This window comes from Ornithodoros turicata, chromosome 8 (assembly GCF_037126465.1).
Source record: "Ornithodoros turicata isolate Travis chromosome 8, ASM3712646v1, whole genome shotgun sequence".
Taxonomy (NCBI): Eukaryota; Metazoa; Arthropoda; class Arachnida; order Ixodida; family Argasidae; genus Ornithodoros; species Ornithodoros turicata.
In genome coordinates, this window is record NC_088208.1 from 31,126,265 (window position 1) to 31,154,039 (window position 27,775).

At 45.7% G+C, this 27,775-nt stretch overlaps 2 protein-coding genes across 13 annotated transcripts in view; one reads left to right on the forward strand and one right to left on the reverse strand.

Moving 5' to 3' along the window:
- Window positions 1-25,474, forward strand: part of LOC135366963 (serine/threonine-protein kinase tousled-like 2) — a 33,268-nt gene extending 7,794 nt beyond the window's left edge. For 3 of the 11 annotated variants that reach the window (XM_064599991.1, XM_064599992.1, XM_064599983.1), the window contains exons 3-18: window positions 14,682-14,766; window positions 15,882-16,127; window positions 16,199-16,274; window positions 16,401-16,453; window positions 16,900-16,965; window positions 17,589-17,816; window positions 18,312-18,422; window positions 18,521-18,657; window positions 20,004-20,165; window positions 20,271-20,535; window positions 21,064-21,155; window positions 21,244-21,333; window positions 21,401-21,606; window positions 22,608-22,858; window positions 22,927-23,034; window positions 23,821-25,474. In XM_064599991.1, the coding sequence (XP_064456061.1) occupies window positions 14,698-14,766; window positions 15,882-16,127; window positions 16,199-16,274; window positions 16,401-16,453; window positions 16,900-16,965; window positions 17,589-17,816; window positions 18,312-18,422; window positions 18,521-18,657; window positions 20,004-20,165; window positions 20,271-20,535; window positions 21,064-21,155; window positions 21,244-21,333; window positions 21,401-21,606; window positions 22,608-22,858; window positions 22,927-23,034; window positions 23,821-23,958 (2,298 nt within the window). In that variant the 5' untranslated portion in view covers window positions 14,682-14,697 and the 3' untranslated portion in view covers window positions 23,959-25,474. Of the gene's footprint in view, window positions 1-10,641; window positions 11,452-12,109; window positions 12,204-14,681; window positions 14,767-15,881; window positions 16,128-16,198; window positions 16,275-16,400; window positions 16,454-16,899; window positions 16,966-17,588; window positions 17,817-18,311; window positions 18,423-18,520; window positions 18,658-20,003; window positions 20,166-20,270; window positions 20,536-21,063; window positions 21,156-21,243; window positions 21,334-21,400; window positions 21,607-22,607; window positions 22,859-22,926; window positions 23,035-23,820 lie in introns of those variants that run through there. The other 8 variants (XM_064599986.1, XM_064599994.1, XM_064599993.1 and 5 more) reach the window with 8 other exon arrangements.
- Window positions 25,475-26,207: 733 nt separating this feature from the next.
- Window positions 26,208-27,472, reverse strand: LOC135366964 (uncharacterized). Of its 2 annotated transcripts, none has more exons than XM_064599995.1 (5): window positions 27,341-27,472; window positions 27,042-27,259; window positions 26,746-26,917; window positions 26,496-26,618; window positions 26,208-26,360 (listed from the first exon to the last, which is right to left on the reverse strand). In XM_064599995.1, exons 1-5 carry the CDS (start codon window positions 27,408-27,410, stop codon window positions 26,233-26,235), a joined length of 711 nt encoding a protein of 236 aa, XP_064456065.1. In that variant the 5' UTR covers window positions 27,411-27,472; the 3' UTR covers window positions 26,208-26,232. The 2 variants fall into 2 exon arrangements, with proteins under 2 accessions (XP_064456065.1, XP_064456066.1); XM_064599996.1 differs by having other exon boundaries at window positions 26,231-26,360; window positions 26,437-26,618.
- Window positions 27,473-27,775: the final 303 nt, after the last annotated feature.

A 27,775-nucleotide genomic window follows, 5' to 3' on the forward strand; every position in this document is an offset into this window, starting at 1 on the left:
TGTGTTCCCCGAAAAATTTCCCCCAAACTGGCAGAATATGCGTGTAGGCAGGCTTATTGGATAAGCCGTGCCATTCGCCAGACGACCTTGCGCTCCACCGCTACTACCCTTCCACGCGTATTTTATCTGTGTCGCATTCCCCCAATGTGCACTAATGCTGCAGTGACTGCACCATCTACGAGGGAAGAAAAGTATTTTGAGGCCCGTGTCTGTGCGCTTCCTCATGCCGTATCGATTGGTGCTGCCTGGACGGCAAGCTTTGACGCCCAAATACACTTTTCATCTGTTTTTATGCGGCTCCGCTAGCGCGACCAATCCCGCACGGTGCTGATGATGGCGTACGCCTTGGAAGGAAAGACCATGATCCGATCTATATTCGTGATTCCCGTAGTTTTGTTGCAGTGCCTTTAGTGGCATTGTGTTGGGGGGAAAGCTCCCTCCCCCGTTTTCGTAGCAGATTCCCTGCTTCTGCTACATCTACCCCCTGCCGACCGAATCCTTTTCTCTGATTCGTTGGCCCGGTTGTCGTCATCTGTTTTCCGGTTGACTTACCGCACACGTCTGTTTCGTAAAGCAGCGTTGTGCGAAAAAGAGACTCCGCAGAGCGTTTCTCGCGAGAGACATACGGAAGGCTTTACCGCGGAATTTTCCGTCGCCGCCACTAATTTGTTGAGCGGTGTTTCACAATCGCCGACACCCAGCAGACGACACGGCGAACCCCTCCTCCTCCTCTTTTTCAGTGCATTGCGCTTTTCCGTGTTCCATTTTTAATCTTATCCCATCGTCCTCGACGTGTACATCTTTCGATGCAGACTCGTCTCTTTGTAGTATTGCAATTTGGGTGGGGAGGGGCTTTACGCGTGCTGAAGTGTGTGGGCCGTTTTTATTTCCCACCCCCCTCGGCAACATCGACCTTCTGTAACCGGATGTAGCCAGCGGCAGGGTGCACGTCCTTTACAAGAAAAGAGCTCGTTGATTACGTCATAATCAGGACGTTCCAATTTGAGTGGCGTGCTCAAACGATGAACCGCAGCGGTACGGCTTGCGACAGTTGTGCTCTAAAAAAAAAAAGAAAAAAAAGACAAGCTGCAGTTTTGTATTTTACACCTGCGGCTTTGCATTTCTATTTTCCTTCTTTCTTTTTTCTCTCATTCTCAATTAGCTGAATTCTGCCACACAAAGGTGGGCTCGGTCGTGTCGTCCCCCAAAAATTAATGCAACGTATTCCCGAGCTTCTCTTTGTTTCGTCGTCTCGTGGTGTCCGCGCCTGAAATGGTCTTCTTGGCGAAGCAATCCGCCATGAAACATCTGGAAAATGCGGTTGGCGTGCGATGCTAGTGCTGCCAGCTAGTGAGAAAACAAGGCTTCTCCCATGGCGACGTCTGCCTCGATCGGTTGTAGGTGATCTGCGTACCCGGCCCGTTTGCTCGCTCCAGTGCATATCTGCGCCATGTTGGCGAAATCACGTGACTGGGACGGCCATGTAATATGTATGCATGTAGAAAAAGCGAGACGCGATACTTGGGGAGTGTGTGTGTGGGGGGGGGGGGGTGCAATGAACTATAGCACTGGTAGTTGATTTCATACCGAGGACTATTAGCTGGAAATCTTTTGGGGAGATAACGCAGGTAGAGTCGAAGCTTTGGCGGAAGTCGACTCGGTGTCATCGGGTCAAAACGGTTCGCAAGCCTCTTTCAGTTGTGAGTTAACTTAAAAGTTGTGACGTCATGAAGTAGAGGTGGCTATAATCTACTGTCATCATATATGGGTGTGACGTCAGCCTGTTTTGGCCTCTAAGTGTTGCATCTGGAGGGTACCTCCAAGTGAAATCTTCCACTAGACTATTACATGAAACATTCCAAATCATCCAAAGAACTCTAAATAGCTTACTGATGCGTGACTTATTTGTTTATTCACATATCGCGGCGTCACCGTAACAGAAATAATGTGACGTGACCACGTAGGTTGACATGACCAGCCGTGATCTGTATGTTAGTACAGTAGAGAGTATGCTAGTACAAAGTTCTGTGTATACTTTTTAAAGATATACATTTCCAGGATTCTCCGTGGCGTTCTTTAGGGCATTGTCTTGGCACAGTATAACCTCCGTTATTGTTGCGCCACTAAGTATCCGACCAATCAATCAATCAACCAACTGTAGGGTCAGAAAAGCGTAATGCATGCCGGCATCACATAGACGTCAGGCTACCACAGCTTTGTCTTGTTGTGCCGCAGGAGAAATAAAAAAAAGCTAAAAATGAAGCGTTAATTTTAAAACAGCCCTTCCCTTTGTTGCACGGGCAGCCGGCATAATGTTGAATTTATTATGTTCGCTGATAATCTTTATCTTCCATCAAGTTCTCCATCAACGCGGCATGTCGCACACGGCCGCCTCTCTTTGCCACACCCCCTTTCCGCCACGTGGAGAGCGCACTTTTCAGTTTGGCGCGCTTCGCTCTACTCTCTCGTGATTGGCTATCGCGCGGAGGGCACGAGCATTCGTCGGGTGCGCTAGTGCGCTCTCTCATCCTCTTTTCGTCGGGCCACTTTGTTGGTTGGTCGGAGGCTGGCCCCTCTGTCTTCTGCTCAGCTGATGGGATTCACTTTCTCGCGGGGTGCCGGCGGCGTGTCACCGGCATCGGGAGAGGAAAAAAAAAAAAAAAAAAAAGAGGTCGGCGGCGGCGGGCGAGGAGGCGTTTGTTGTTCCTCCTGCGCTTTGCGGTGCACGTTGCGCGCAGTTGGCTGGCGGAAGGAGGGGATCTCCTCGGCGTTTATTTGTTTGGCCTCGGCGCGCGCGCTGGCTCATTTCGCGCTTGGGTGTTGCTACTACGGCCGCTATTTTCTATATGGTGACTGTTTGGGGGGATACGTTTCTAGCGCGGTATGTTTATGTGCGTGACAACACGTGGTCGCGACAACATATTATGCTCGTAAAGCTACGTGTTTTTGACGGGCAGTATTGAATCACGGGTCAGGTGCGCCAACCGTTCAACGCACATTTTCTCATGTCTTTATTTATTTTTTATTTTTTGCGGATATTAAAGGTAGAAGAAATTTGATGGGATAGCTCGGAAAGGGAGACTCGCAAAGTTGGTTGTTGGTCCGCGAGAGCTCATAAATGGTTGATGTGATGGGAGAAACATTTAGAAAGAGGCAACGTTTCTTTGAGTTTGAGGAAGATACAAGAAGCATTTGGCGAACTAGCCCTTTGAATGTTGGGCACGTTCCCGTTGAACACTTCGCCCTTGTCTATTATTTGTTCATTCGGATCGAGCGTCGTTTCGAGTTGGGGATATTAGGGGGCAAGTCTCCTTTCACTTCCGACCTCCGTTGAGAGAGAGCGTCGGGGATCAAGGTGAAGGAGTTGCCGCTATTGATGGGCTCCTCTCCCCCTTCGCCAGGAAACGACCCGGCCTCGCAAAACCAGCAACTCATGCGGAGCGTCCCTCCACTAACGATGGCTTAGTTTCTCCTGGGGTCTCTCGGAAACCTAACGGTGACGTAACATCTCGGTCGACGTGGCCACTTCCTCTGATTCGTTTTGACATCATCCAGGAGATACGAGTAGCAGCTATTTTTTCGCAGCTGACAATCATGAAAAAAAAAAAAAAAAAAAAGAGTGCTAGTATTCAAACTGTACTCGATACTTCGAATTTCCTGAATTCCTTTCGTTAGTGGTGCTTGATAGGAATGACTGAAGAAGCAAAACGAGCTGAGCGCAACGCCAGAAACATAGGCCAGAGCGCAACATTATTGTCGTCTGCTATTGTATTTCCCTCTCCCTCGCAAGTGTCTCCCTCCCTTTCATTTGTATGCTTCTCTCTCATTTGCGTCGTTCGCGCTATGTCGGAGAATTTTCTTAACACTATCGATGGATCCAGATGGATCCGTTTGGCATCACGTGCGTTTACGAGGGGCCTTCTCCGCGACAGAATACGGTACGCCATTGGCTGAGATTTTAATGCCCGCTGAAGCAGGTGGGCAAAATTAATCCGCCAGCGTGGCTCATGATCGCAGTTGGCTCATAAAATGGCATACACGCGAGCAAGCCGGTGGACGAAATCCTTTGAAGATGAACCCTGAGCTTGGGTGAACGCAAGGGACACAAGACAACCAAGCACAGTAGTCGCGTGACGTAAAGTATCACGAATTATAAACGCGGAATATTTGTTAATGTTTGACGTAATTCAAGCAGTGACGCAGCAAACCGGTGTGGTTTCGCCTCGTTCGCACTGAAGTCCACCACGAGATGGCGTGAAAGCCACCTCGATCGATATGGTACTCTTGGCGGGGTTAGGCGACGTTTCTATTCCGGAGGAGATGTCTTTTTTTTTTTTTTTACTTTCGTTTTTTTCTTTCTTTCTTCTTTTCGTTTCTTGGATGAAATTTATGGTTGGTCACTGTTCAGGAAGTGGACATGGATGCTGATGATACGTAATGCATCGAGCGCTTTCATGGTACAAATTCTTTTTATTTTTATTTGCCTTTTTTAAGGGTCATATTCGTAAAATTTTGAACGAATTGTTGGCTCGGGTGGCATTTGAAAGCGTTTTTGCGTAACTGTAACATTCTGACGTTTATTCCTTTTTCAAAAGCGCTAGAAGGCGGGATGTGTACTTTATCGTATACATGTAAGCTTGTATTGCATGCAGGTATTTTATCCTGTCCCGTTACGGTCCGACACGACTCACTGTATTACTAAACAAATATATAAGATGGTTATTGCGGTAAAAGAGCGCTTTCTTTTTTTTTTTTTTTTTTTTTTGTGGTGCTTCGCAGAAGGCGCAAAGCCCATGTGTGTGGAGAATGGCTTTGACCTTGGCAGGAAATTTCCATTGTGTTGTTGTATAATGTAGTGTTAGATTTGACAGCCGCCAACCGAGCTCCCGTTGCTGCTGGACGCCGTGAGGCGCGACAGCGGTCGAGAGCCATCTAGTGTAAGGAATGGCAACTTTAGGATTCCTTTTCATTGAACAACTCCTTTACGGAAGAGGCCGCCGAGTGGGATTGGCCTCTCTCTCTCTCTCTCTCTCTCTCTCTCACAGATATGCGGCGGCTTTGGAAGAGGATGTGTTTCGGCAGGAGCAATTCCACGATTGGAAGCGGGGCGAAGCATTTTTAAATTTGATGTCTTTTGATCCATTTCATTTCGTTCCCTCAATGATTTTTTCTCACTTGTCCACACATATACACTCCAACTAACCATTAGCCCCTTTCGGAAGCAAATGCATGGAAGTTTATGATCGGTTTTGAGGACATTTTGCAGCACTGGAGACTGAATTTCACGATCGGGGGACTAAAATTGGGAGTAATTGATGTCTAGGGGACTAGAAGCCCTAATTGCCCTCCAATTTACGCGTTTTTCTTATATGGTGTAAATCTATGGTATAGAATAATTACTTAAAATGCGTAATAATTTATCTGCCACACAATCCGTCCCTGTTTCAGTGCTTTATAGGAATGTCTTTGGACCGCCTTTATGATTGGCGAACCCTTGTGCACTCGAAATACGTAGGCAACCTCACCCATTTAACTGATTCAAAATACCAACGTTTCATTTTCCTCCGAACTCCCTCCGAACTTTCGAGTACGTCTTATTTGTATATGTGTTAATTATATGTATGTGTTTATGTATGTAATCTGTCGCTAGCCGCATATGATAGAAGAATGTAGTGATCTCTGATTATCCAAAGACCTCACGCGGTGGAAGAATGCAACCAGTACTTTAATTAGCGCCGCTGCTAAAGGTGATCACACCGGTATTTGGGGGCTATCGACCCCCCGGGAGAGTTTCTTCCGCCATTGGATTGGTTGGCCGTTGCCTTGACTGAGCGTCGAGACACAGGTCCCCCCCACCCTCACTCTTGCCAATCGATGATCACTGGAAACGGCACTCATCCGAGCGAAGCCTCTCACCCTCTAGATGCCACTCTCAGGCGCGACCTAAAATTATGACTCGAATAATTGAAAACGCCATCCAAGAACGGATAAGGCGAGGAAACGCGATTCATCGTCGTCATCATCGTCATCGCAAGAAGCTCGCGTGTTGATAAGATCTCCTGGGTTCGATGTCGTTGCCCGTTTTAACTCTGCGTATTCACACGAGCGACTCCCCAGTGAATATTCTAGTGGAAGACAGAACACACACACGAAAAAAGGATCGTGTGGCAGGAGTTTCGGCACCAGGATATCGAGAATGGCGTACTTCACACATAGCAGACGATACACACACAGGAGACGACACCATCGGCCCTGCGTCGTCTGCTACGGAATATCTTGTGGCTGGACTGTAGGGCGCGTTTTCTTATTCAACCCGAGTAGCCAGGGGGTTGGGTAGGGACGTCAGAGCCTTTATCATCACGTGAGTGCAGAGTAGCCACCTTTGACCGGAATTTTCGAACGGCTGCAGTTACTCTGCGCTCAAAATGGCGGACTGGCCTGACTGGCGAGACGATGTGGAAGTTATGGCTTTCGCAAGCTTCGTCATAATATCTGTTAAACAACTAACTGTTTAATGGAGATGCTTGCACTCCATGGACATTTTTGAAAATGTTCTACAGTTTTTAACCAGTCCTCCATTTCCAAATCGCAGTGAGAACACCACCCAAATTATCTGTGAACAGGACGGTTGGTAGCAGACTATGCATGTAGCGTCGTCTGCTAGCTTGTGTGTGACGTCATAACGCCGAACAACCCTTGGAATTGGAAGTGAAAGAAAAATATGGAGATGTTAGTCCCGACCCAGAGCACCCGACCCTACTTCAGAGAAGAGTTGTTACTCCCTGGCTACTCTGGCTAATTTTCGACGCAGAGTTATGACATCATTTCCGCTACTCTGACTAGTTCTCGCCGGTTCGAAGGAACTCGAAGTTGCCATAATTGAATACGAAAACGCACCCGTAGGGTATTCCACATGGTTAAAAAGAGAAGGAAGAGAAAAGTGCGTGTAGCGTATCTTCCGCTGGAGTATTTTGGGGGATGTCACTCCTGTAAATACACGATAACCGGAATACACACTAGCGCGCTACGCCAAGCCTCGCGGAACCAAGTCGCTCTATCCCCTTTCATGTATCGTACAACGCTCGTACGGGAAATGACGCAAGCCTTGTGACCAGCTTCCGGGACGCGAAATCGTTTCCCTCAATTAGCCACATTGGTTTTGAGTTTCGGTTTTGGTTTTATCGGACTTGCGTTTTGGGTGGTCTTTCTGTGTTCCCCGAAACTGAGGGCAAGCGAGCCGAAAAAACAACCGCATTGTCTTCATTCCGCGTACTTTTTTTTTAATGACCATGTAATTGCGTAGAATGATAAGCGTACCGAACAGTGTGGATAAAGAAAATGCGTCATATCGAACGACTTGTTGAACTCCAACCGATAAGATATCGACGAAGTGCCTATCTGTACTGACGACGTTCATTATCATGTGAGTTGCTAGGCTTGGTGACGTCTGCATTGTTTACAAAGGGAGCCGTTTTACTGGACAACGCCAGTCTCACTGCTGCAGACGTCTGATAGAGAGGCTGTCGAATGCGTGCTGTTTCCCGATTTATTTATTTTTTTACCACAAATACATTTTCCTGCGACATATTGTCAAGGCCACCTCTCGATATCCCGCTCTATAGCAGCCCTGCTGTCGTTCTCGTTTCAAGCAGAGCCGTTTTGAGGGCTCCGTGGGGTTAAGCGCCATTTCAGGAGAGGCCATCGCACTTCATGGCGTAATTTGTACCGGTTTCTTGTCGGAAACGTCGGCGATACGTCCCCTCTGTATTGGTTAGCACATCGCCTTTCCCCCGAAGAGTAAAGTGGAATTGACCCTTCCGAAGCAGGCCGAGCGTTAATTTCTCGGCTCCGAGGAATTTGCGCATGTCTCATTCCAGTTATTTGTTGGCAGCGGTCATTTTACTGCACATACTGTGCGTGGATATGAACGAAAGTACCAAATGTGGAAGGACGAGCAAGTTGGTTGGAGTTCATAGTTGAATAAAAAGAGTACACAAACCAAAAACGGACACGTTCGTGTTTGCTTGCGTATGCTTTTTTATTCATCATGTATGAAAGTCCAGTACATGATATTTTATTCGATTAACTGTTGAAATACACTGCGAGTTCTCCAATCTTTTACGTTTTATTTGTGCTCTTGCAGTACGCTGCCTCAACTGAGTACAATTTTGTAATTATACTTTGGAACGGGGTCAGAATACTCTCAGCCGTGTTATTTGCGACGCTGTTTCATTGCGAGTTGTATTAATCCATTACTTCGTCTCTGCGTGCGGGTGATCGTGTATTTACACTTTTTTTTTTCTTCATCTTTTTTCATTATTAATCGTAGTATAGACAAGTCAATTTACCTGCCTCGCGTACATATCTTTGCGCCTACGTTTTTCGTATATGCTCGAAGTGCTCCTATAGACAGGGTCACTCCAAATTCTTTCGATACAAGGCTGGCAGAAAGGGCGAAAAACTACGTGCAGGAATTGGGTTGACGTGTCCGCTCAAGATGGCGTACCTGCTGGTCGGTCTCCCATTTGTTGGCGAGGGCAAAAGCGTATACAATTTAGACGGGGGGCACCACCGAGCACCTGTTTTTTTTCTTTCTTTTTTTCATTGTCTTCCTGCCCTGCGACACCTGAACTCTATGTAAGAAGAACCTGCATGCATATGGGCGCACTGTATTTTTTTTTTTTTTCCTGCGACCAGAAAGAAATGTGTTCAAGGTGGGTTTGCGCTGGAGATGTTTCATTGGCCGAAGCATTCCGCCATCCCAGCAGGCGTGTGTGTGTGTTATAGTGTTCGGCCATCGTCCGGTTGTCATGGGAACGCCTCCTACCACTGAGAGTTGCTCGGCGGCCAGCGCGGCTCCCTGCATTCGATGTATAGGCGCTAAAGCGGTGGCGCTTCGTTTGATATGGTTTGGCAGGCAAGCATGGCCGAAGGAAATGTATCACTCTCTGAAAATACGGGTCGCATTTTGCAAGACCGCTCAACAGGGAAAGGCGCAGAGGTGCAAGAAGGCTACCCTGCAGCCTGCAGGGAAGGTAGTTAGCGAACCCAATCGTATACGTTTTTCTTTCTTTCTGTCTGTCTGTCTTTTTTTTATATATATGATTCTTATTCACCCGGCAACGCCAGTCAGCCTCCTCCCCTATCTGCGAAGCAGCGAGGGGAGTGGCCGCAACAAACCTGTGCGCGTCGTACATGCATACGTACCTCTTCCGACCCTTCCGACCGCCATAGACTACTACTCGGCTGAGTGGCGTCACTTTATGTTGGAAGGCCGCTCAACTGCGGCTCTCCTTTGTGATGACCTACTCGCGCTGTGTCCACGCCAGTACCCATTTGTAGCTTGCTGTTTTGTCGCCGTAATTCCAGTAAACTTGCCGCCCTGTACATTTTTGCCACATTGTTGGCATTGTTTTTTTTAACGAACGCGGTCCAGATGTTTTCAAAAAAAAAAAAAAAAAGATAACATGTAACATTCGGTTGTCGAACAAAGTAAACAAATAATGTAAGGAAAACGCTGATATCAAGGTCTATAAATACAATACAATACAAAAAGATGATGTATTTCCGTGTCTTATATGGCCGTTTTGACCTTTGTTCCTATGTATTGGTTCCGAGCAAGTGAGTTTTTATTTTTGTCTCGGTTGTAAATTTTGCAGCCGTCCTGATATTTTTGCGCAAGCGGAACCATTTGTTCTCCGACGTATTTTTTGGAGGAACTGTTTCTTTATCAGATACGCCGCAGATTGATCGAATCACGTGACCCAGAAATGTCTCGTTCGCCACTGCCTCGCTATTTCCGCTGGGTTCTCTGCTTGTCACGAGCATAAGGTGGAACGGGTGCATCGTCGTGTACATAAATGGCTGCTGACAATGACGAAATAAAGTGGCGAGGGGAAAGTTCATTCTCAAGGTCGGCCGGTGTGTATGCTGTGTGTGTGTATGATGGCGTTGGCTGTCCGGGTCTGTGTTGCCGTGTATCTGGGGAGCGCAATCGCAAAATAAACGGGAAAAGTGCGTGCAGGGCTTTTTTTTTTCTTCGTTCCCTTCCATGTCGGCGGGTCCGTGTCGTCGCTAGAAAGACGTGGCGACGCCATATTGCCTCTTCCGTCCTTCCTTGCTCCTTCATTTGTTTCGTGCCTCGCAGGAGGACCAAGTGAGGAAGCCCCTTGGCGACAAAAACGGGTCGGTGTAACAAAGCCCAGTCGGGGCTGGCATTGGTACCTGTGGGACAGTCGAACAAAATTCGCGAAACATGACCTCCGCTGCTACCTTCCGGTGATTAAACTTCGGTGCCGGCATGCGCGGGGGTAAAAAAAAAAATGGGGTCTGAGGAATTATGCGATTGTGTAATCGCTGAGTAGAAGCTCACTGTGTTTCGTGGCGGTTGCAACTGCTATTAAAAGATCGACAGCAGTGTAGACGTACAGACACTATAATGAAATGCAGATAGAAAAGGAGGAAGTTTGCGCGGATGCTTATCATTTTTGAGGTTCGTAGTGTATGAATGAGGAGGCCGTGTTTGTGGTGACGTGGACCAAGGGAATGCCTTGTCTCGTTGTATAGCCGAGCGAAAAAAAGGCGTTGTACAGGTGGCCGGAGGTTCAGCGGAACATGGCGCCAATCTTGTGCTACTGAATGACAGAAACGAGGAGGTGTCGGCTCCATCTGCTTGTAGTGGTGGCTGCCTCTCTAATCGTGTTGACGCCGTTTTTCGACCGATCCCTGACGTCACTCGGAAGTGTAGGTGGCGGCGGCAGCAGCGAGGAGGTCGGGGGGCCGTATGAAGCCTGCGAAAGCGGCCAGATTATTTGGATCGGCCCTTTGTTTTCGTTCGCACTGTGGCGGAGAGCAGTTGTCACGTGATGATGATGGACCCTGTCTGCTTCCGTGCAGCGAGCTTGAGATAGAGTGAATCGGTGCCTTTTTCGGCGGGGATATCGCTTTGCTGTCTGCGTGTGGTTGTCTTCTGCTTGCAGAAAAGCCATTCCCTCCTCCTTCCGCACCTTTTTCTTGATTTCCTTTCTGGTCTGTTCGCTCTATCCGCTGACGTTCTCTTTCTCTCATCACTTGTATATGTGATTTTTTGTCTGTTCTTTCTTTTGGGCTCCGTTGACCCCCCTTCTCTCTTTCTCCTTCCCTTCGGTTTTTCGCCGATGCTCTGTTCTTTCCGAGCAGAGTAGTTCGCTCGCTCGCTCGTTCGTTCGTGCGTCCGTCGCGTACTTTGGGGAGAAGAGCGGCATACACTGCATTTGGATAGACGACGACGGAAGGGAGGTGCGCCTCCCCCGTGGCAAGCAGCCATCTTGGGCCGAGGTATGCATCGCGGCCGTTCGGATGCGGGACGTCGTGGCAGTGGCCTCGTTCATGTATGAACCAACACGCCCCGAGGTTTGGACTCTCGGGGGACCACGAACCGATGTTTCTCTCGCCCATGTGCACGTTGCAAAGGTGTGGCTCCTTCGTATGTGATTATTGCGTGTGTTGCATCGAGAGTGTGCTTTGTGTTGAACACCATTCGGATGGATGCGTGATATGTGTCGTCTGCTAGCAAAGGTCGGCCATGTTGTGTGATGGAGGTCGGCGGCTTCGTAGACGAGATTGCTGCTGTGCCATTTCTTTTTCTTCTTCTTTTGTTTTTGTTCTTTTATTCAGAGTTGGATTATGTGATTTAGGTCGGATTGTAAAATAGGGCCAAGACGGCGTCGCGTAACCATACATCAAGCGAAGGTCTTGTAATCTTCGTTTGCTGTCGTCTGCTTCTCTTCGCCTTTTGCGTTTGACGTCATCGCGCCGATAGCGCGTTGCAAAGCAGAAAGATAGAAATAAGTGCAGGGCTCTCCCTGATTTTTTTCTTTTTTGATTTGCTTTGTGCTGGCATGCTCCGCTGAGTTCTAGTTAAATAACTTTGTTGATCACATTTCGATTCTGTTACACACAGTGGCATGTCACATGGCGGAAAACAGAACGGTCATGACGTAATGTTGAATGGGGCAGGCCTGGCAGTAGCCAGGTGCACAGGAGGGGGGGGACTGTGTGACTGCATGCCCCCTCACTTTCTCTCCATTACGCTTCCGCTGCAGTATGCAGCAAGATAATAGAAGATAACTACCTTGAGTTTTCTTATCGTATCTATCTCATGAAAGCCGAGAAGGGTGATGGGTCGGGATCCGCGGCAAGAAGAAATCGGACGAGGAGATCTGGTGAATTTTATGCTGGAATTTTCGCGTAATATCGCAGGGAAAGTTTTTCACTGCACGGGCTTATCACATGCACTATTTCGGAAATTATTTGCGCAGATTAACTGGTATCATATTTAAAGATTAAACGTTGGTTGGCTACGGGGTAAATGACACTTGTTCCTGTTACGCTCTGATTTATTTTAGTTTTATATATTTATTTTGGGTTGTGAACAAATAACAGAAGATGCACCAACACCAGGCTTTTACAGGAACATACCTTGATGATTACTTCCATCTGCGGGACAAAAATTTTCTCACGTGGAGCATTTAGTGGGACTGTAGTTGCCTTCATTGCAGTTCCTGCTGCTGCTTCTACCAATGAAGACATTGCATCGTAAAAGTACGGGGTCGGACTATTTTTGATCGATGCACATGCTTTCCTTGGACGTCCCCAATATCAGAGAGTACTGCGACAGAATTAAGATGGCGTCTTGTTTCTCCGGTGTTGTGGTTCTTGAAGACAGGCATTCGTTGTCTCGCATGTCGGTCTGCTGCTTTGACCGGATGCTGACTGATACCGTATCATAATCGTTGCCGTCGGCAGGATTGTTTCTAGAAACGGAGATACTATATACGACAGGGAATGTGTGGTGGCGGGGGGGATACATAGTGGTAATGGAATTTTCTTTGTTTCTTGGAACTCAGCGGGGGGGCGGCAGTGCTATCACTGCAACGATGACGCTGCACGGAAAGATGGCTAGGGGAAGGTGAGGTGGCCCCTTTGTCGGGTAATGGGGGAGTGGAGTGACGCTTGAGATGTTGGGGGGATCAAATCAGAAAAATTAGATCATTTCAAAAATGAAGGCTTGGTAAACTTCACATCTTTTTTTTTTTTAACTCCGCGCGGAATAGTGAAGTAGAGAAGAACCACCACCACCAATTTTTGTCACCATTCCAACTCTTCCTGTAATGCTGCTGTGACCCCTTGTTTCGGGATCGCTTCCCAACCCAGGAATTCCATATAAAAATGCCATTAGCTAAATTTTTTTCTTCTTGTTTCATTATGAATGGCCGTATTGCTCACACCTTGACACTCCTTTGCCAGGCGACATTTTGAAAACGTCTCGGTGGCTCACTCTTCAAAGCTCAAGTGCGCCCGAGGGAAAATTAAAGCCCTTTACATGCTACAAGCTTGTTCAAAGTCAGTGTTATCCCATTCACATTACGCAAGAAAAACGGGTGGTGATGTTAACTTGCGGGAGAGGGAAATATTTGATGGGAAGGGAATGCAAGCTTTTTTTTAAATAGAAAGATAAAAATGGAAAGGCGAAATAAAAACGAATAAGCATATCAAGTAATGAAATTCACAGGCTGCTTTAAAATGGCTATCAGCCATCATCAGCCCTCATCAGCCCTGTGTTGTTTTCAAGGTAACCCAATGTTCCAACGATGTGGACACAAGAACTCCCTATGACCATTTCTTACTGTTGTTCACGTGCAGCAAACGTAGCCAATCTCTAGGGATATACGTATTCTGATTATAACTTATGATACTGTTAAATGTATGTAAGAACTAAGCCTTTGCCTGCTCCACTACAGGAGCTCACGCTGGTGGATGCTTCGGTGACAATACTCTGAAGCAAAACATATGTACTATCTGTACTGTTTTTTCTTCTTTTTTTTACCTGTATTATGTATGATACAGCAGTCTTGCCAGGCAAAAACAACCACACGGCAGTTTTGCTTTGTGCCATTAAAAAAAAAAGGAGAAAAATAAGACCTTAATTCCATTGCATACGCACCAAATAGATAATTGTTGACAAGAGACTGATTGCGAAGGTGACTCCATCAATGTTGCACTGCGTGCAGTCGTTGACTTTGACACGCTACATTGCTAAACATTACGTACATACAAAAAAAAGAAAATAAAGAAAGCAGAGCAGAATTCATACTTTGTGGGAAAGGTTTAACTATACGGATCTAGAAGACAGGCTGCATGTATTCGAGAGAATTAGGTTTAGAGTTTTGTCTTTGATAGGACATGTCTACTCTGGGGGGTCGCAGAGTATGGTTTGCGATGAAATCAGCTCGCATGGGCTAACCCTGCACGTTGGCATGCTATTGTCAATAGTGGAGCGTTTTATTTGCAGGGAATTTGTAGCCTGTGTTGTCGTGCCATTTCTCTAGTGCCTGTGTGAACATAGTTTGTGACTCACATTTTCAGGGTAACTGGGAATTTATATCTTCTGGGACGAAATTGCCAAGCAATACAAGTCAGAGCGGCGGAATGCATAAAAATGGAAAAGTAACGGGCAGCTTAGATTTGTGGGAGAAACAACATCAAATCTGCAATAGTTCCCTAAACTTTCACAGTATCGCTTGTTCCCACAGTTTGTGTTGAGCAGATCTTGCTAATCTTTGACTGTGCTGGTGTTTGAGGACGCAGCAAAATGATTGTGACATTTGGTTTTTAATTCAGTCGCACCTCATTCTTTCTAGGTGGGAGGTGGAGACAATGGACAACATCCATAGTCTTGACCCACGGAAACAAGAACTCCTAGAAGCGAGGTTTCTCGGAAACCGGGTAAGTAACCGGGTTTTTAATAGCCTGGTTTAGGTTACGCCAAAAGAATACGCAGTATGAAAACATGACTTTCCAGACTATAGACACGAGGGAAACAGGTCGTTGAACCAATTTCGTTACCCCAGGAGAATGTGAGAGGGGGTACAGTTAAAAATGAGCTGCGCTGTCTCCAGCTGAGCATCTCGCAACTTCCATGTTTTTGACCTAACACGACAGATGTACATGATGGAGCATGATGAAGAGTAGCTGTTCTAGGAACACACAAAGCCGACAAACAAAACACGGGCCTCAAGGTCTCTGAGAACATGGAAGGTTGAGATATGGCAGTTGCCGAGAAAGCCACACAGCTGCAGAAATTGAATCTGCATCTTTTGAATGCAGGACAAGTGCATAAACAGTTATGCTGCACTGTATAACAAGTGCATTCCTCTTGGCTCTGATGTGCAGAGTAAAACTGGTTTCAGAATATTGTCTATTGGCGAGGGGACAGGCCTCTTTTGTTCAGATGTGTTTGCGTGTGTGTGTGTTTGTTGTTGTGTTTTGTTTGTTGTTTGTTTGTGTCAAAAAGTATGTAGCAGAGCTCTCCTGTAGTTAGGGTTGCCACCAGGCCAGTGTTACACCAGCACGGCCGGTTATTTGCTCGCTCTGCCAGTAGGAAGGTGATACCGGAAGCCTTTTGCCGGTATTTGTGGCTCAAGACCTTTCATAGGGGCTTTTGCGAGCTTTTCCCTTCAACATTCCACTACAGCTTGAATAAATCTGGAGCACAGATCCAACTCCGCGCAGTCACCAGTTGTTTCCTTAGTTACTCATTATTATTATTATTACACACAGGAACACGTCTCCTCGTATTGTCTTGAGTTCTCTCGCTCTCTCTCTTGTCTTCTGTGTGTACTCTTCCACCCCTCACCCACTTCCCTTTCCCGAGAGCCTTTCCTCCTCTCCCTCAGCCGGTATTTTTCACTACGAAAGGTGGCAACCCTGCCTGTAGTGCCCGATACCCCCATAGAGCTGACATGTTTGGGGTGCTTCTAACCTTGTGCCTTCTCAGCCCTTTTCAATGCCTGCTCTCAATGCCCACTGGTGCCTTATCCCCATATCTCTCTTTTCTGCAGCAATTGTGCAACAACCTAGGTGGCCAAGTGCCGTACCTGGGCCAGGCGATGGCGGTGTCCCAGCCGGCATCTGGGAGCCTGGGGGGTGGAGTAGTTTGTGGGGGAAGCAGCGCTTCGCTGCCCCCCTCATCTCAAGTTCTGGCTCATGTGTCTTCCTCTGGCAGTTCTAGCAACACCAACCACAATCAGGACTCTAATATGAGTACCGCCAGCCTGGGCTCCCAACATAGTGATAAAGAAATTGAGGTATGTGTTATGAGCCGGTTTTCTGCTTCTTTGAATGGAGGACGTCGTGCTATGAGTGAGTTTCTCTTCAGGCATCAGATAAGCACCACAGAACACCTCCCCAAACAGAAAGGAAAAGAAAACGGAAAGATGACGGTGTAGCGGCAGGTGAGGGTGGGCCTCGGATTGTCGTAGTTTGGAAGGATGTATACATTGCAGTGTAGCGTTGCCTTCTTTACGTATATTCCTCACACAATAAAGATAATGGTGGTTTTTTTTTTTTTACATTTTCAGGCAAAGGGGGTAGGGCAGGTGAAAATCCGAAGAAAGTGAATGAATATTTCAAGGTCAGTACAAGTCCTTTTGAACATGTGTTGTGTCTCCACCTCCTGCACACCCCTTTTTAAAGGGCCAAGTTTTCAACCTCATAGTCTCCTGTGTGGCTTATGTGTAGTTAGTGCACAAACATTTTCTGCTATAGAACTTTAATGCGGTCTCTGCACGCTAGATCCTGGAAATTTGCATACATTAAGAAATATGTAGTATGTTTTTAGGGGTGCAGAAGTTTTTTTTTTGTTTTCTCAAGGTCACTGCATGTATATTATACCTGGATAGGCAGGAAGAACTACGCAGGAACTTTGTTCCTACTGTATTAGAGCTTTACTTGTTGCACCTGTGTAGCAAAATCTACGTAGCGTATGCACTGAAGCGCATGTCTACTTTTCAACGTCCCAAAGCCCGTACTTTTATGCCAAAAACCGTAACACTCGCCCGACTTGTTTCTCTCTCTCAGAACCAGGTCCATAGCCCTAGCTGCTATGGGGGGGCCAAGTCGCCCGTTCCTCAGGGCTACTGCCTGGTATGTGCACCCTCTCACCTCTTGCTCCTCGTGGCATTTTGCTGATGAGGGTGATTCGCACGCGATGACGGGAAAACTTGCAGGCTGTTCCAAATTGAGGCCTCCACCTGGTTTCATTAGCCTGTATGAGTATACAAATTCTTGCCAATATCTAAAAAATTTTCATACTAGCTGGCAAGATACAAGGTTGAGGTAGCAAAACGCCTTCATGCACCCCAAAACCTGTTTCATTTAATACAATATGCATAGCCATTCGCATTAATATGAGCTATATTCGGATATAATAAATTTTCTCATGTGTGGGCTTATTAGCTTCTTAGCACATGTGCAACTGCGCAGTGCATCCTTAAAGTTTCATGGGATCATCTGGAATCAAAGGCCTGACTATAAGTCAGGAGTTCTATATGGACTGATGCTATAAGAATAAATCACGGAGCCCTTTGCCATGGTAGCTTTGTTCCTCCGTAACAGCTGTAGCCTTTTTTTTTTTCTGTCCTCTTAGAACATTTTGTTTCCAGGGCAGTCCAAACGTCTCTTTCGAAAGGCTTCTTGTAGAAAGTAAATGTTCTCGTACCAGTGTTGTGCGATGCTATAATAAACTACATAGTAGCTCACTGTCCCAGGTCGCTGCTGGTGTATTTCAGGGTGGCAGCCCGTTAGTGTCCCAGTTGACACCAACATTGAGCAGCATGGACTACCCTGGTCTCATGGCGCCGCCACAACAGAGGATGCTCCAGACAACGAGTCGGCAAATACAAACAGACCTCACCATCAATAAAATCAAGGAACTAGAAAGCAAATCAGCCCTGGACCTGGAAATAAGGGACAACAGGATAGATGAACTACAGAGGGTATGTCTGTTATGTACTCGCTTCATAGTTCATGCTTTACTTGTTTGAGTGGTTGCTTCTGGACGTGCAAGAATGACACTATTGCATGCGTGTGAAGAGTGTAGACTTCGAGGGCTGTATTTTGATATTTTTAATACCGAAGTGAAGAATTGGATATGCTATTCAAATTTCGAATTGAATATTCTACATTTGAAGCTATACCTCTTCCGAATCAAATATATTTGAATAACTCTGTAGCTGCTCTCATAATCACTTAAAACACCAGGGGAGAGGGTATAAAACTAAGTGAACACTGCTTCATGCTAAGGTTCGCATACATAGGTCATGTACACATGCAGCATATGTATTCGATTCCACATGTATACTATTTACTTTGTATTTGCTTCAAGTGTATAACTGTCCACTTCGGTTTTATAATTACCATTCCCAGAGCATGGCAGATTTTACAAGCCCTTGATAGGAAGGATGCAAGTTTGAATGTGCTTTGCGTTTCAGGGAAGCGAGGAGCTGAGGCGGCAAATGCAGGCACAACAGAAGGTCATTCAGAAGCAGGAGGAGCAACTGTTAAAATGTATAGATGTAACAAAGCAACTGTTAATAGAAAAGGTACGCACAATGTATGCCTCTCAAGGTGGTAGGTTAGTCTGCTGTGTGTAACAGTGGCGTCGAGCTGCATTCATGACTATGTGGATGTTCTCTTGCAGTCTGCCATGGAGAAGAAACAGTCCCGGCAGAAATGTATGCAAAATCGGTTAAGGCTAGGGCAGTTCGTCACACAGCGGCAGGGAGCATCCTTTGTGGAGAACTGGGTGGATGGGTACGCCTTCAACGAGCTCTTGAGGTTGGTTTTTTGCTTCCTTTGACTGTTCATTTTCCTTGTAAGAATGAGATGGGACAGAAAATGACTTCATAGGTGTTCACTGTGTTGTGGTTGCAATTTACGGTTCAGTTGCACTTCTGTGTATTTGTGGTACCGCAGTGTATCTAGAGCCTAGTGTTAGGGTTTAACATGATTCCTCCCCGAATTTGTACCCCGAATTGATGGTTCACCCTTTAGGGTGAAACCAGATTTTTACCTGGCAAATTCCCCTCACTGGGATGTCTGTAGAAATGCATTAACTTACTTGTTTGGCAGCAAATGCAGTTCCATCACCGTTTGTACCAAACCATTACAGCTAGTTTGAATAACTGAGCCCGATTTCTCCCCGAATTTAGCATACCGGGAGTTTTCTCACCCTGAATTCGCATGGACTTAGTGCACATGTTTATTTACCCGATTTTTACCCCCCGAATTTAGAAAAAAATATTTCCCGAAAACTTCAGGCTCTAAGTATATCTAGAGCCTAGTGTTAGGGCTTAACCTGATTCTTCCCCGAATTTGTACCCCGAGTTGAAGGTTGCCTCATTAGGGTGAAACCCGTCTGTAGGAATGCACACTGGCTGGTTTGGCAGTAAATGCAGTTACATCACTGTTTGTACCAAACCAGTACAGTTAGTTTGGGTAACTGAGCCCAATTTCTACCCGAATTTAACACGCTGGAAGTTCTTTTTCACCCGAATTTGCATGAATTTAGAGCGCCTGTTTATTTACCCGATTTTCACAACCCGAATTTAGAACAAAAATATTTCCCGAAAACTTAAGGCTCTAAGTATATCGCATTGCATCCTTCTTACATTAGGAGTGACACGTAGCCCCGGCTTCGCCTAACCCGATTAACATTTGAACCAAGATCAATGGTCCCTTAACTTGAATTTAAAGCTTAACTCTGCTTCGTTAAAGGGAGTTAGGGGGGAACATTCAACACGTCACCAACTAGCGTTTGTAAAAAAAAAAAAGAATTGAGTGTTACTTCAAGTTTTGGCAATGCTTGATCTCGGTTCAAAGTTGTCCAGTGTTGGTGAGATGGGGCCATAATCTTTTGAAGTACTAGAAAATAATTGATTTATACAGTCAAACTCCTTTATAGCGAACACCTTTTTAACGAAAATACCACTACAGCAAATTTTTTGGCGGTCCTGCTGGAGCCCTATAGGCCCAATAATGGACATCCTTTTTAACGAAAATACCTTTACTGCAAATTTTTTTTGCTGTCCCCGGAGTTTCGTTGTAAGGGAGTTTGACTGTAGCTCCTTTTAAGCAAAGCCTTATTTGTTACAGTATTTAATGAGTCACTCCGCTTATTACAGGAAACAGGAGCAAATCACTTCAGAGCGGGAAGAAATTGAGAGGCAAAGGAAATTGCTGTGCAAGAAAAAGCCTACGACGGGGCAACCCAAGGGCAAGGGCGCAACCAACGGTGCTGCAGCCCTCGCCAACGGGGAATTTGTGAAACCGGAATCACCTAAGGAGTGAGTTCCATAGTTGCCATGCGGCTACACATGCACTCCCTTTCTGTGCATTTGAGCTACGTGTTTCCAAGCCTCACCTCGACCCCCTTGTATCTGTGCCCGCAGCATGGCAGTCCTGCAGCGGTTGTCCTGGTATGAGTACTACGAGCAGGAGGAAATTTTGAAGCTGCGACAGGTCTCTCTCAAGAAAGAGGACACGGACTTGCAGCTTGAGCTCGAAAAGCTGGAGCGTGAGCGGAACCTACACATACGTGAGCTGAAACGCATCCACAACGAAGACCAGTCTCGTTTCAACAACCACCCGGTGCTCAATGACCGCTACCTCTTGCTCATCCTTTTGGGTAAAGGAGGGTTTAGTGAAGTACATAAGGTGAGGAGGGTGTTCTGAATTAGCACTACGTTTAGGTCGCTGCCACTGGCACTGTGATTTTGGCACAAGGCGAATCACAAAGGATAAGAAAACGCAAATAATACGCATGTTTTTCGATCGTGCTTTTGCTCATCAAATCATTCTTCAATGCAACACTTCTCTTCAAGTTGCAACACATGAAACGGAGCACTGTAGCAGAATAGCTGATGTCTGGATATAAAAATATAATTTTTTTTATAATTGCAAGAAATAAAAATAAAAATGCAGGAGGGAAAAGAAGTGACTTTGATGCCCAATCAGTACTTTTGTTTCGTCTGCTTGGTGTAATGCGAGACAAGATGCCACAGGATTGCTTTTGAAGCATGCTGTGAACTACAATCCCTTGTCTTCCCTCTAGGTACAGCATGTACAGATTTTTTTTCTTTTGCCTTAATTTACTCTGTACAGGTATCCCTAATGTCCCGAAAGCAGTGCTTTAATGAGCAGTAAGAAATTCTCAAAATAAAAAGCATTTACACTTTTTCGTAGGCGTTTGACTTGAAAGAACAGAGGTACGTAGCCTGTAAAATACATCAGCTGAACAAAGACTGGAAGGACGACAAGAAGGCCAATTATATAAAGTAAGTTTTGTAGTTCGTTTTTTTTTTTTTCCTTCGAGTGTTTGTGCCGGGGAGGGACGCTAACATTCTCCACTCTTATCTTGCACAGACATGCCCTGCGAGAGTACAACATACACAAGTCGTTGGACCACCCCAGAGTGGTGAAGCTGTACGACGTCTTTGAGATCGACCCCAACTCGTGAGGGCCACTGTTTTGCACTGCTGTTTTGTTGTTGTTTTGTCTGGAAGTACGTACCCTGTTCCAGGGTTACTAACTGGATGCTACCACTGGTCCCTGGCAGGTTCTGCACGGTGCTGGAGTACTGTGATGGGCACGACCTGGACTTCTACCTCAAGCAGCACAAGTCCATCCCCGAAAGGGAAGCTCGCTGCATTGTCATGCAGGTGGTGCATGCCCTCAAGTACCTCAATGAGATAAAGCCTCCGATCATTCACTATGACCTAAAACCCGGTGAGTCCACCATTTGGAATTTATCCTGCAGGGCAGTGTTGGATCGCTGGAGCCTGAAGTTTTAGGATTCTACCCGATTCTTCCCCGAATTGAAGGTTACCTGTTTAGAGTGAAGCCCGATTTTTTACCCGGCAAATTGCCCTCACTGAGACATCTGTAGGAAAGCACACTAACTTGTTTGGTAGCAAATGCAGTTCCATCACCGTTTGTACCATACCAGTACAGTTAGTTTGAGTAACTGAGCCCGATTTCTCCCTGAATTTAGCATGCTGGAAGTTTTTCCACACGAGATCACATAAATTTAGAGTGCACGTTTGTTTACCCGATTTTTACCCCCGAATTTCTAAAAAAATATTTCCCGAAAGCTTCAGGCTCTATGGATCACTTGTGTGCAATTTTGTTTTTGTAATTTTGTTTTGCAATATTTCGTACGCATACATAGGGTTCTTCGTTTTCGGGTTTTATGATTTTTCAAATTCGGGAGGGAAAAATCGGGTGCTATTTACACACGAGAGTTCGGGGAGAAATTGGGCGCTACGATCTCTGTTTGATATGCCACCTGGGAGTTTTCGGGTGAAAAGAAAGGCATAATGAAACAAGCCACCGCTGTGACACTGGGACGAGGAACGGGAACCTTTATACTTCCGCTCGGAACTGGGCCAGTGAATGACCGCGGTATTCAAACACTTGCCCAAGCTCCACAAAAGCTCGTCTTTGCCTCCTGCAGGAGGGGATCATAAAAGGAGGACAAATAGGCTGTCACAAATAGCTCTCTTTGCTGATACTGTAAATTTTTTTTCGGACGGTTTATTGAGAATGACAAGTTGAAGGACCGCAGATTTCGGGTTTTACCCGAATTCTTGATAACTTTTTCGTGGGGGAACTATCGCGAAAATTCGGGTTTAACCCCAAAACTAAGAACCCTATGTGTACACTTTCAAAGTTAAGCTCTTGCTGTGCCTTCCTTTGTAGCGTAGTTGATTACATCGTTGATTGTACAGGCAATATCCTGCTGGGTAGCGGGAGCCTTAGCGGCGAGATCAAGATCACGGACTTTGGGCTGAGCAAGATAATGGATGACGAGAACTACAGCCCTGAGTACGGTATGGACCTGACCTCGCAGGGCGCCGGCACGTACTGGTACCTGCCGCCAGAGTGCTTTGTGGTGGGCAAGAATCCGCCCAAGATATCCTCAAAAGTGGATGTTTGGAGCGTGGGTGTCATATTCTACCAATGTCTCTATGGGAAAAAGGTTGGTGGTCCCCCGTCGGGCTCCCTCGGGACTTTTTATCGCTGACCTCGCCGACGGTAATTTTTCAGCCGTTTGGACACAACCAGTCACAAGCAACAATCCTAGAGGAGAACACAATCCTGAAGGCAACGGATGTTGAGTTTCCTCCCAAGCCTGTAGTCAGCAATGAAGCCAAGGTAAGAAACACTGATCTGAATACACACGTTTCCAAACTACGCTAGGCTCTCGTTAGTTCAAGCTCCCAGGAACCACAGAATTTTTGTTTGAATTTTTGAAGGTTGTCAGTTACCAGAAATTAATTTAAATATATGCGGCAAGTGTAGAAGGGTGCTGAACAAAAACGCACACGCACAAAATTCCTCAAAAACCTTCCAAAGTGGGGAAAGTGAAATAAGGGAAGGTTTGCTTACACAAAACAAAATTATGGTTTGTCACATGGGTGGCAGCACATACAAAAACACATTTTTAACCTTTCCTGCGCAGAAGCCCGATTGTAAGTAGGAGGCACAAATAAAACGCAGTCGGAAGGCCTGTTTGTTAATCCAGCAGTCTACAAATGGGATGGTGTCCAAAAGACTCTTTATCTATGGTTGACTGCTTAGTCAGTACATAGGTCTACGAAACAATATTTTCAATGCTAGCCAAAGCAAGCATTTTGTCACTGTGGTTTTCTTTAGCAGACAGTGCAATGTGTTCAAAGGGGGGGTGCCTCAAGGGATGGCATTACAAGCACCCAGAAACTGTTTTCTGCCTGTAGGAACATTTTAAGAGGGAACGAAAAGTATGAATTAGGCAAAAGTGTCATTTCAGTTGAGCAGCTTTTCAAGACATTTAAAAAATTTAATTCTGTTTGAATTGCACGAAAGTATGAAACATCTGGGTTCGAACTAACCAGAGTCTGCTGTAGTGTACATGTGGTTTGCAGTTCATAAAATGGATGGGGGGAAAAAATCTCTCGACAGCAATTCATCAGGCGCTGCCTACAGTACCGGAAAGAAGACCGTATCGATGTGTTCACACTATCCAATGAGGAGTACCTGAAACCCAACTATTCAAAGCACAGCCGCCAGTCCAGTGCCTCGGACAAGGACAAATCGTAGCTGCTGCGAAGGAGGCTCTAGGACCCAGGACACAGGGACTCCCCCACGGTCTCCTTTCTGAGTGCGTGGCCAAGGGCAGTATAGAGACGAGAAAGGCGCTCTTTGCGTGCCTGCGCAGCCTCACCCCCAAAACCCTCACCACCGAGATCGAATGATCGGTTGTCGGTGCGCAAGACACCACACTGCCTGCTATGTTGTGTGCGTGCGTGTGTGCACCGGCTGCTCTCGATGTTGCTGTAAAATATTAACTAGATGGACGTAACAACAAGAGGTAGGGGCTTCAAGCTCCTTCACAGCCACTGGTGGTAAGGATTATGACAAAAAGTGGGCCCACCTCTCCTCCCTTTTGTCTTCTGCATCTTTCTTTGAGGAAACCTGCAGTGAGAGTTTAATGCAAGCCCACTCTGAAAGCGGTGCACACCATATTTTCATTTCTTCAGGTCCACTGGATGTAAGCATAGTTTCATTTTGGGGGTTACACCCCCCCAAGTCTCATTTTTGCCATTGTGCAGTGTGTTTAAGAGTGGTTACTTGATTTAGACTCCTCAGTGATGTAGATTCTTCTTCTGTTGGTACTACGCTGCCAGTTTTAAGATCAGAGGCAGAGAGATACGGATAAATGATCTTTCAGAACTTTAAAAAGAGAAAACACCAGGTGTTTTTTCTTTAAAGAACTTGTCCCCACCCTCCTTCAGCACTTGATTGCCTTTATTAGTTATACAATTATGAACAAAATGTGAATTTTGTTTTTCTTAGTTGACCAAGGTAATGCCAACTGGACATTCTGTTCCACGAGCTGATACATATACTATCTCTTGAGAGAGCACTTTTTTTTTTTCTGTTCTTCATTCGTCTCGGGAGTCCCGCCATTTGCATTCTTTCTTTTCCATGTGCATATCTGGTGTGTATCCATTAGCATGAACTGCATTGACTATTCCTTTGTACATAGTCACTCAGATACTCATTTTCCTAGGGAAGATTTCTTTCATATTTAGCTCTGTTAAACTTGTTACGCACTCGAAGCAGTCCATGCGTGTTCAGCATATCCTCACTGACTACGCAAAAAAAAAAAAAAGAGAGAGAGAGAGAAAGGAAAAAGGGGGCAGGATTTTGACAGAACAAACTTCTGGACCCATTGTTGAGCATTTCATAGGGAACCTGTTGTCTAGTCAAGCCCCGACTTAAACACACTCTTCTTCTTGTTAACGTAAGAAGATTCTACCTGCACTGTGTTTGTGGTATGATGCCTTCTTCCCGGCCTGTGATGTACCAATTTAAAGGAGAAGAAGAAGAAGAAAAAAAAAAAAACATGGGAGAAGGACACAGTGGAGTAGGAGTGACGCTCGTGGAACAGGATCGTGCAGCGATGGCCGAGCTTTTCTTCTCAGCAGTTCCTTCCTGCGGAACCTGTTGCCGGAACGGCACATTGTTAGTGAATTCATTGCTTTTGTCTGTAGGCCTATGGGGAATCATTATCAAAGAAAAAGAAAAAAAATGCTTCCTTGTGAAGTTTGCACCAACGTGTGTGTGTGACATTTCTTCCTGTAGGACACTCAACACAGCGAATAATGTTGCAACGCATTGGGGAGAATAGGGATGTCCGGGGAAAAAAAAGTAGGGGAAGTAACATGAAAAGGTTTATTACAACTTTTAAAAGTTACGGCGGAAGCTCCGCCTTCATGGCTTACGGTGACGTATGTCATTATAAAGCCCCTTATCAGCCTCGTGGCCACATTTAGCTTTTTCGTCCTGATGGAGGCGGAGCTTCCGTCGTAACGTAGACGTCGCCCCCAACCTTTTATAACTTAAGTTTTAATAAACCTTTTTTGTTGCTTCCCCTACTTTTGTCTTCTGTCTCCCATCTATCTCGACGTTCACTATAATTACGTAGCCGTCTGACCCAACTTTTCAAGAGAGAGAGAAATATATATATAGGAGGGATCCACAAAGTTTGGGGCATAGAATTTACCTTTGTGACTGCTTTAATTAGGTTAATTATTAAAATAAAGTCACATTAATTTAACTTAACTGTGTAATGCCAAAAAGTTGCATAAATGTCTGGAAAGTTGTCATGTCAAAATAAGTCATGTAGAAACTCCTTTCAAATATACGAGAAATTGTCGTGGCAGACCACAAGTTGGGGCGACACGGGCATGTAAGCCTTGATTACTGTTCATGTACTGTACAATGCAGAGTGTATGCATACAGTGTTTAATTTCTAAAAATATAATTGCTCCCTAAAATGGTTTGAGGCAAGAGGATTTATTTAGGAATTCACTCCTTTGCCATGGGTGAGATTCTGTTTCGATAAACTCTAAGGATCACTCCTCCAAGTATGCCATAGACTACGGCCCAAACCAAAAGTGGAGTCCACGTAAACCAGATAGATGGCTCCTCAGCATCTGCATTTGCATCAGCACTAGCATCAGCACCGGCACTACACCAGAATTCTGTTTACTAATTACAACGAATACGTACGTTGTATCCCGCGGATGCAGCAAAGACACTGCTGTGCGACTTCTCTGGTAGATACTTACTGCAGAAATCTGCCTCATCGCTGTAGTCTCCGCAATGGTCCACTTCATCACAGAGAAGACTCCTCGATATACAAACTTCACTGTGTGTGCATTCTATCATCTCCCTGGTACTACATCGGCTTTCTGTTAGCAGAGGAGAAAACTGTGTGTTACTTTAATACCAGGGAAGCTGCTGCTATGGGTGGTGCTAGGAGGGAAGTGCTACGCTTTCTACCATGAGAAAACAGTTTTGAAGTAGAGCTTCTCTTACTGGTGACATATCCAGTAACTGTGAGACTGAGTCCCGTGAATAATTCTGATGGATCGTCCTGAAAACTGTGCACGTCCACTGTGAGGCGATTTTCCCGCAGTGCTACGAAGCGAGATCCAATGGCTTGGACTGTACATAGAGGTGGCAGCAAGACTTCACCTTCATCTAGAAGCTGCATTTATAATTAACTCTTATTTTAATGGTCACGACGACACGTATGAGTGATTCATGGTGAGGATGAGGTACGGTTAGCTCAGAATATTTGATCTCGTGGAATAGCCTTGAGGCTCACATACTTGGACGTAATCCAGGCACTTAGCGGATTCCCAACGCATGTTGATCATGTGGACAACGAAAAGGAAACCATCGGCCCAAGGGGCAGATATGCTTAATGAACAGGACTTGTTCCCTGGATATGGCAACCTCCGGCTCAGGAGCAAAGCAACTGAAGAATTTGACTGGCTGTCTTGAAGCTCCAGAAATGCACTACCGTCACAGTCCTCAAGAAGGTAGTCTTGAAGTAATGGGTAAAAATTGTGGGAAAAAACTCAATAGAATATTTGCGTAATATCGCTCTCGAATTTTGCATGCTTACACGTTTCGTAGCTACGGCTTGACAAAGGTAAGGTGAATATTAGTGTCCATACAGCTGTCCTGTCCAGCATATTCCCTCCAGATTTCAGAAGAAAAATGCAAGCGCGTGGATTAAAATTGTATGCCACCACAACGTCGGCCGTGTTGCGCGTACCAGCAAGAGCTAGCAGACGACGCGGCAGTCACGCTCGTTTGTGGGTGCGGAAACGATTTATTCAAGACATCACAAAAGCCTGAATATAGTACATAATTAGTTATAGGTGCAGAAGGGACCCCTAAAATTGTTGGGATTATAACAAAATTGCCTTTTCTCTGGATGAAACTAGCGCACAATTTCTTGATCGAAAGCTGTATGGAATAGCTTCGCCTGAGAATTGCATTTCTTATGAATAAATTTGTAACATGTCAATATTTTTTTATGTGCCTATACATAGTT

Coding starts and splice junctions, on each gene's coding strand:
- LOC135366964 (XM_064599995.1), bottom strand. CDS start 27,410: ATGCTGGACAGGACAGCTGTATGGACACTAATATTCACCTTACCTTTG. Junction 26,619..26,745: donor AGTTACTGGATATGTCACCA/GTAAGAGAAGCT, acceptor CTCTGCTAACAG/AAAGCCGATGTAGTACCAGG. Junction 26,361..26,495: donor CGATGAGGCAGATTTCTGCA/GTAAGTATCTAC, acceptor ATGCAAATGCAG/ATGCTGAGGAGCCATCTATC.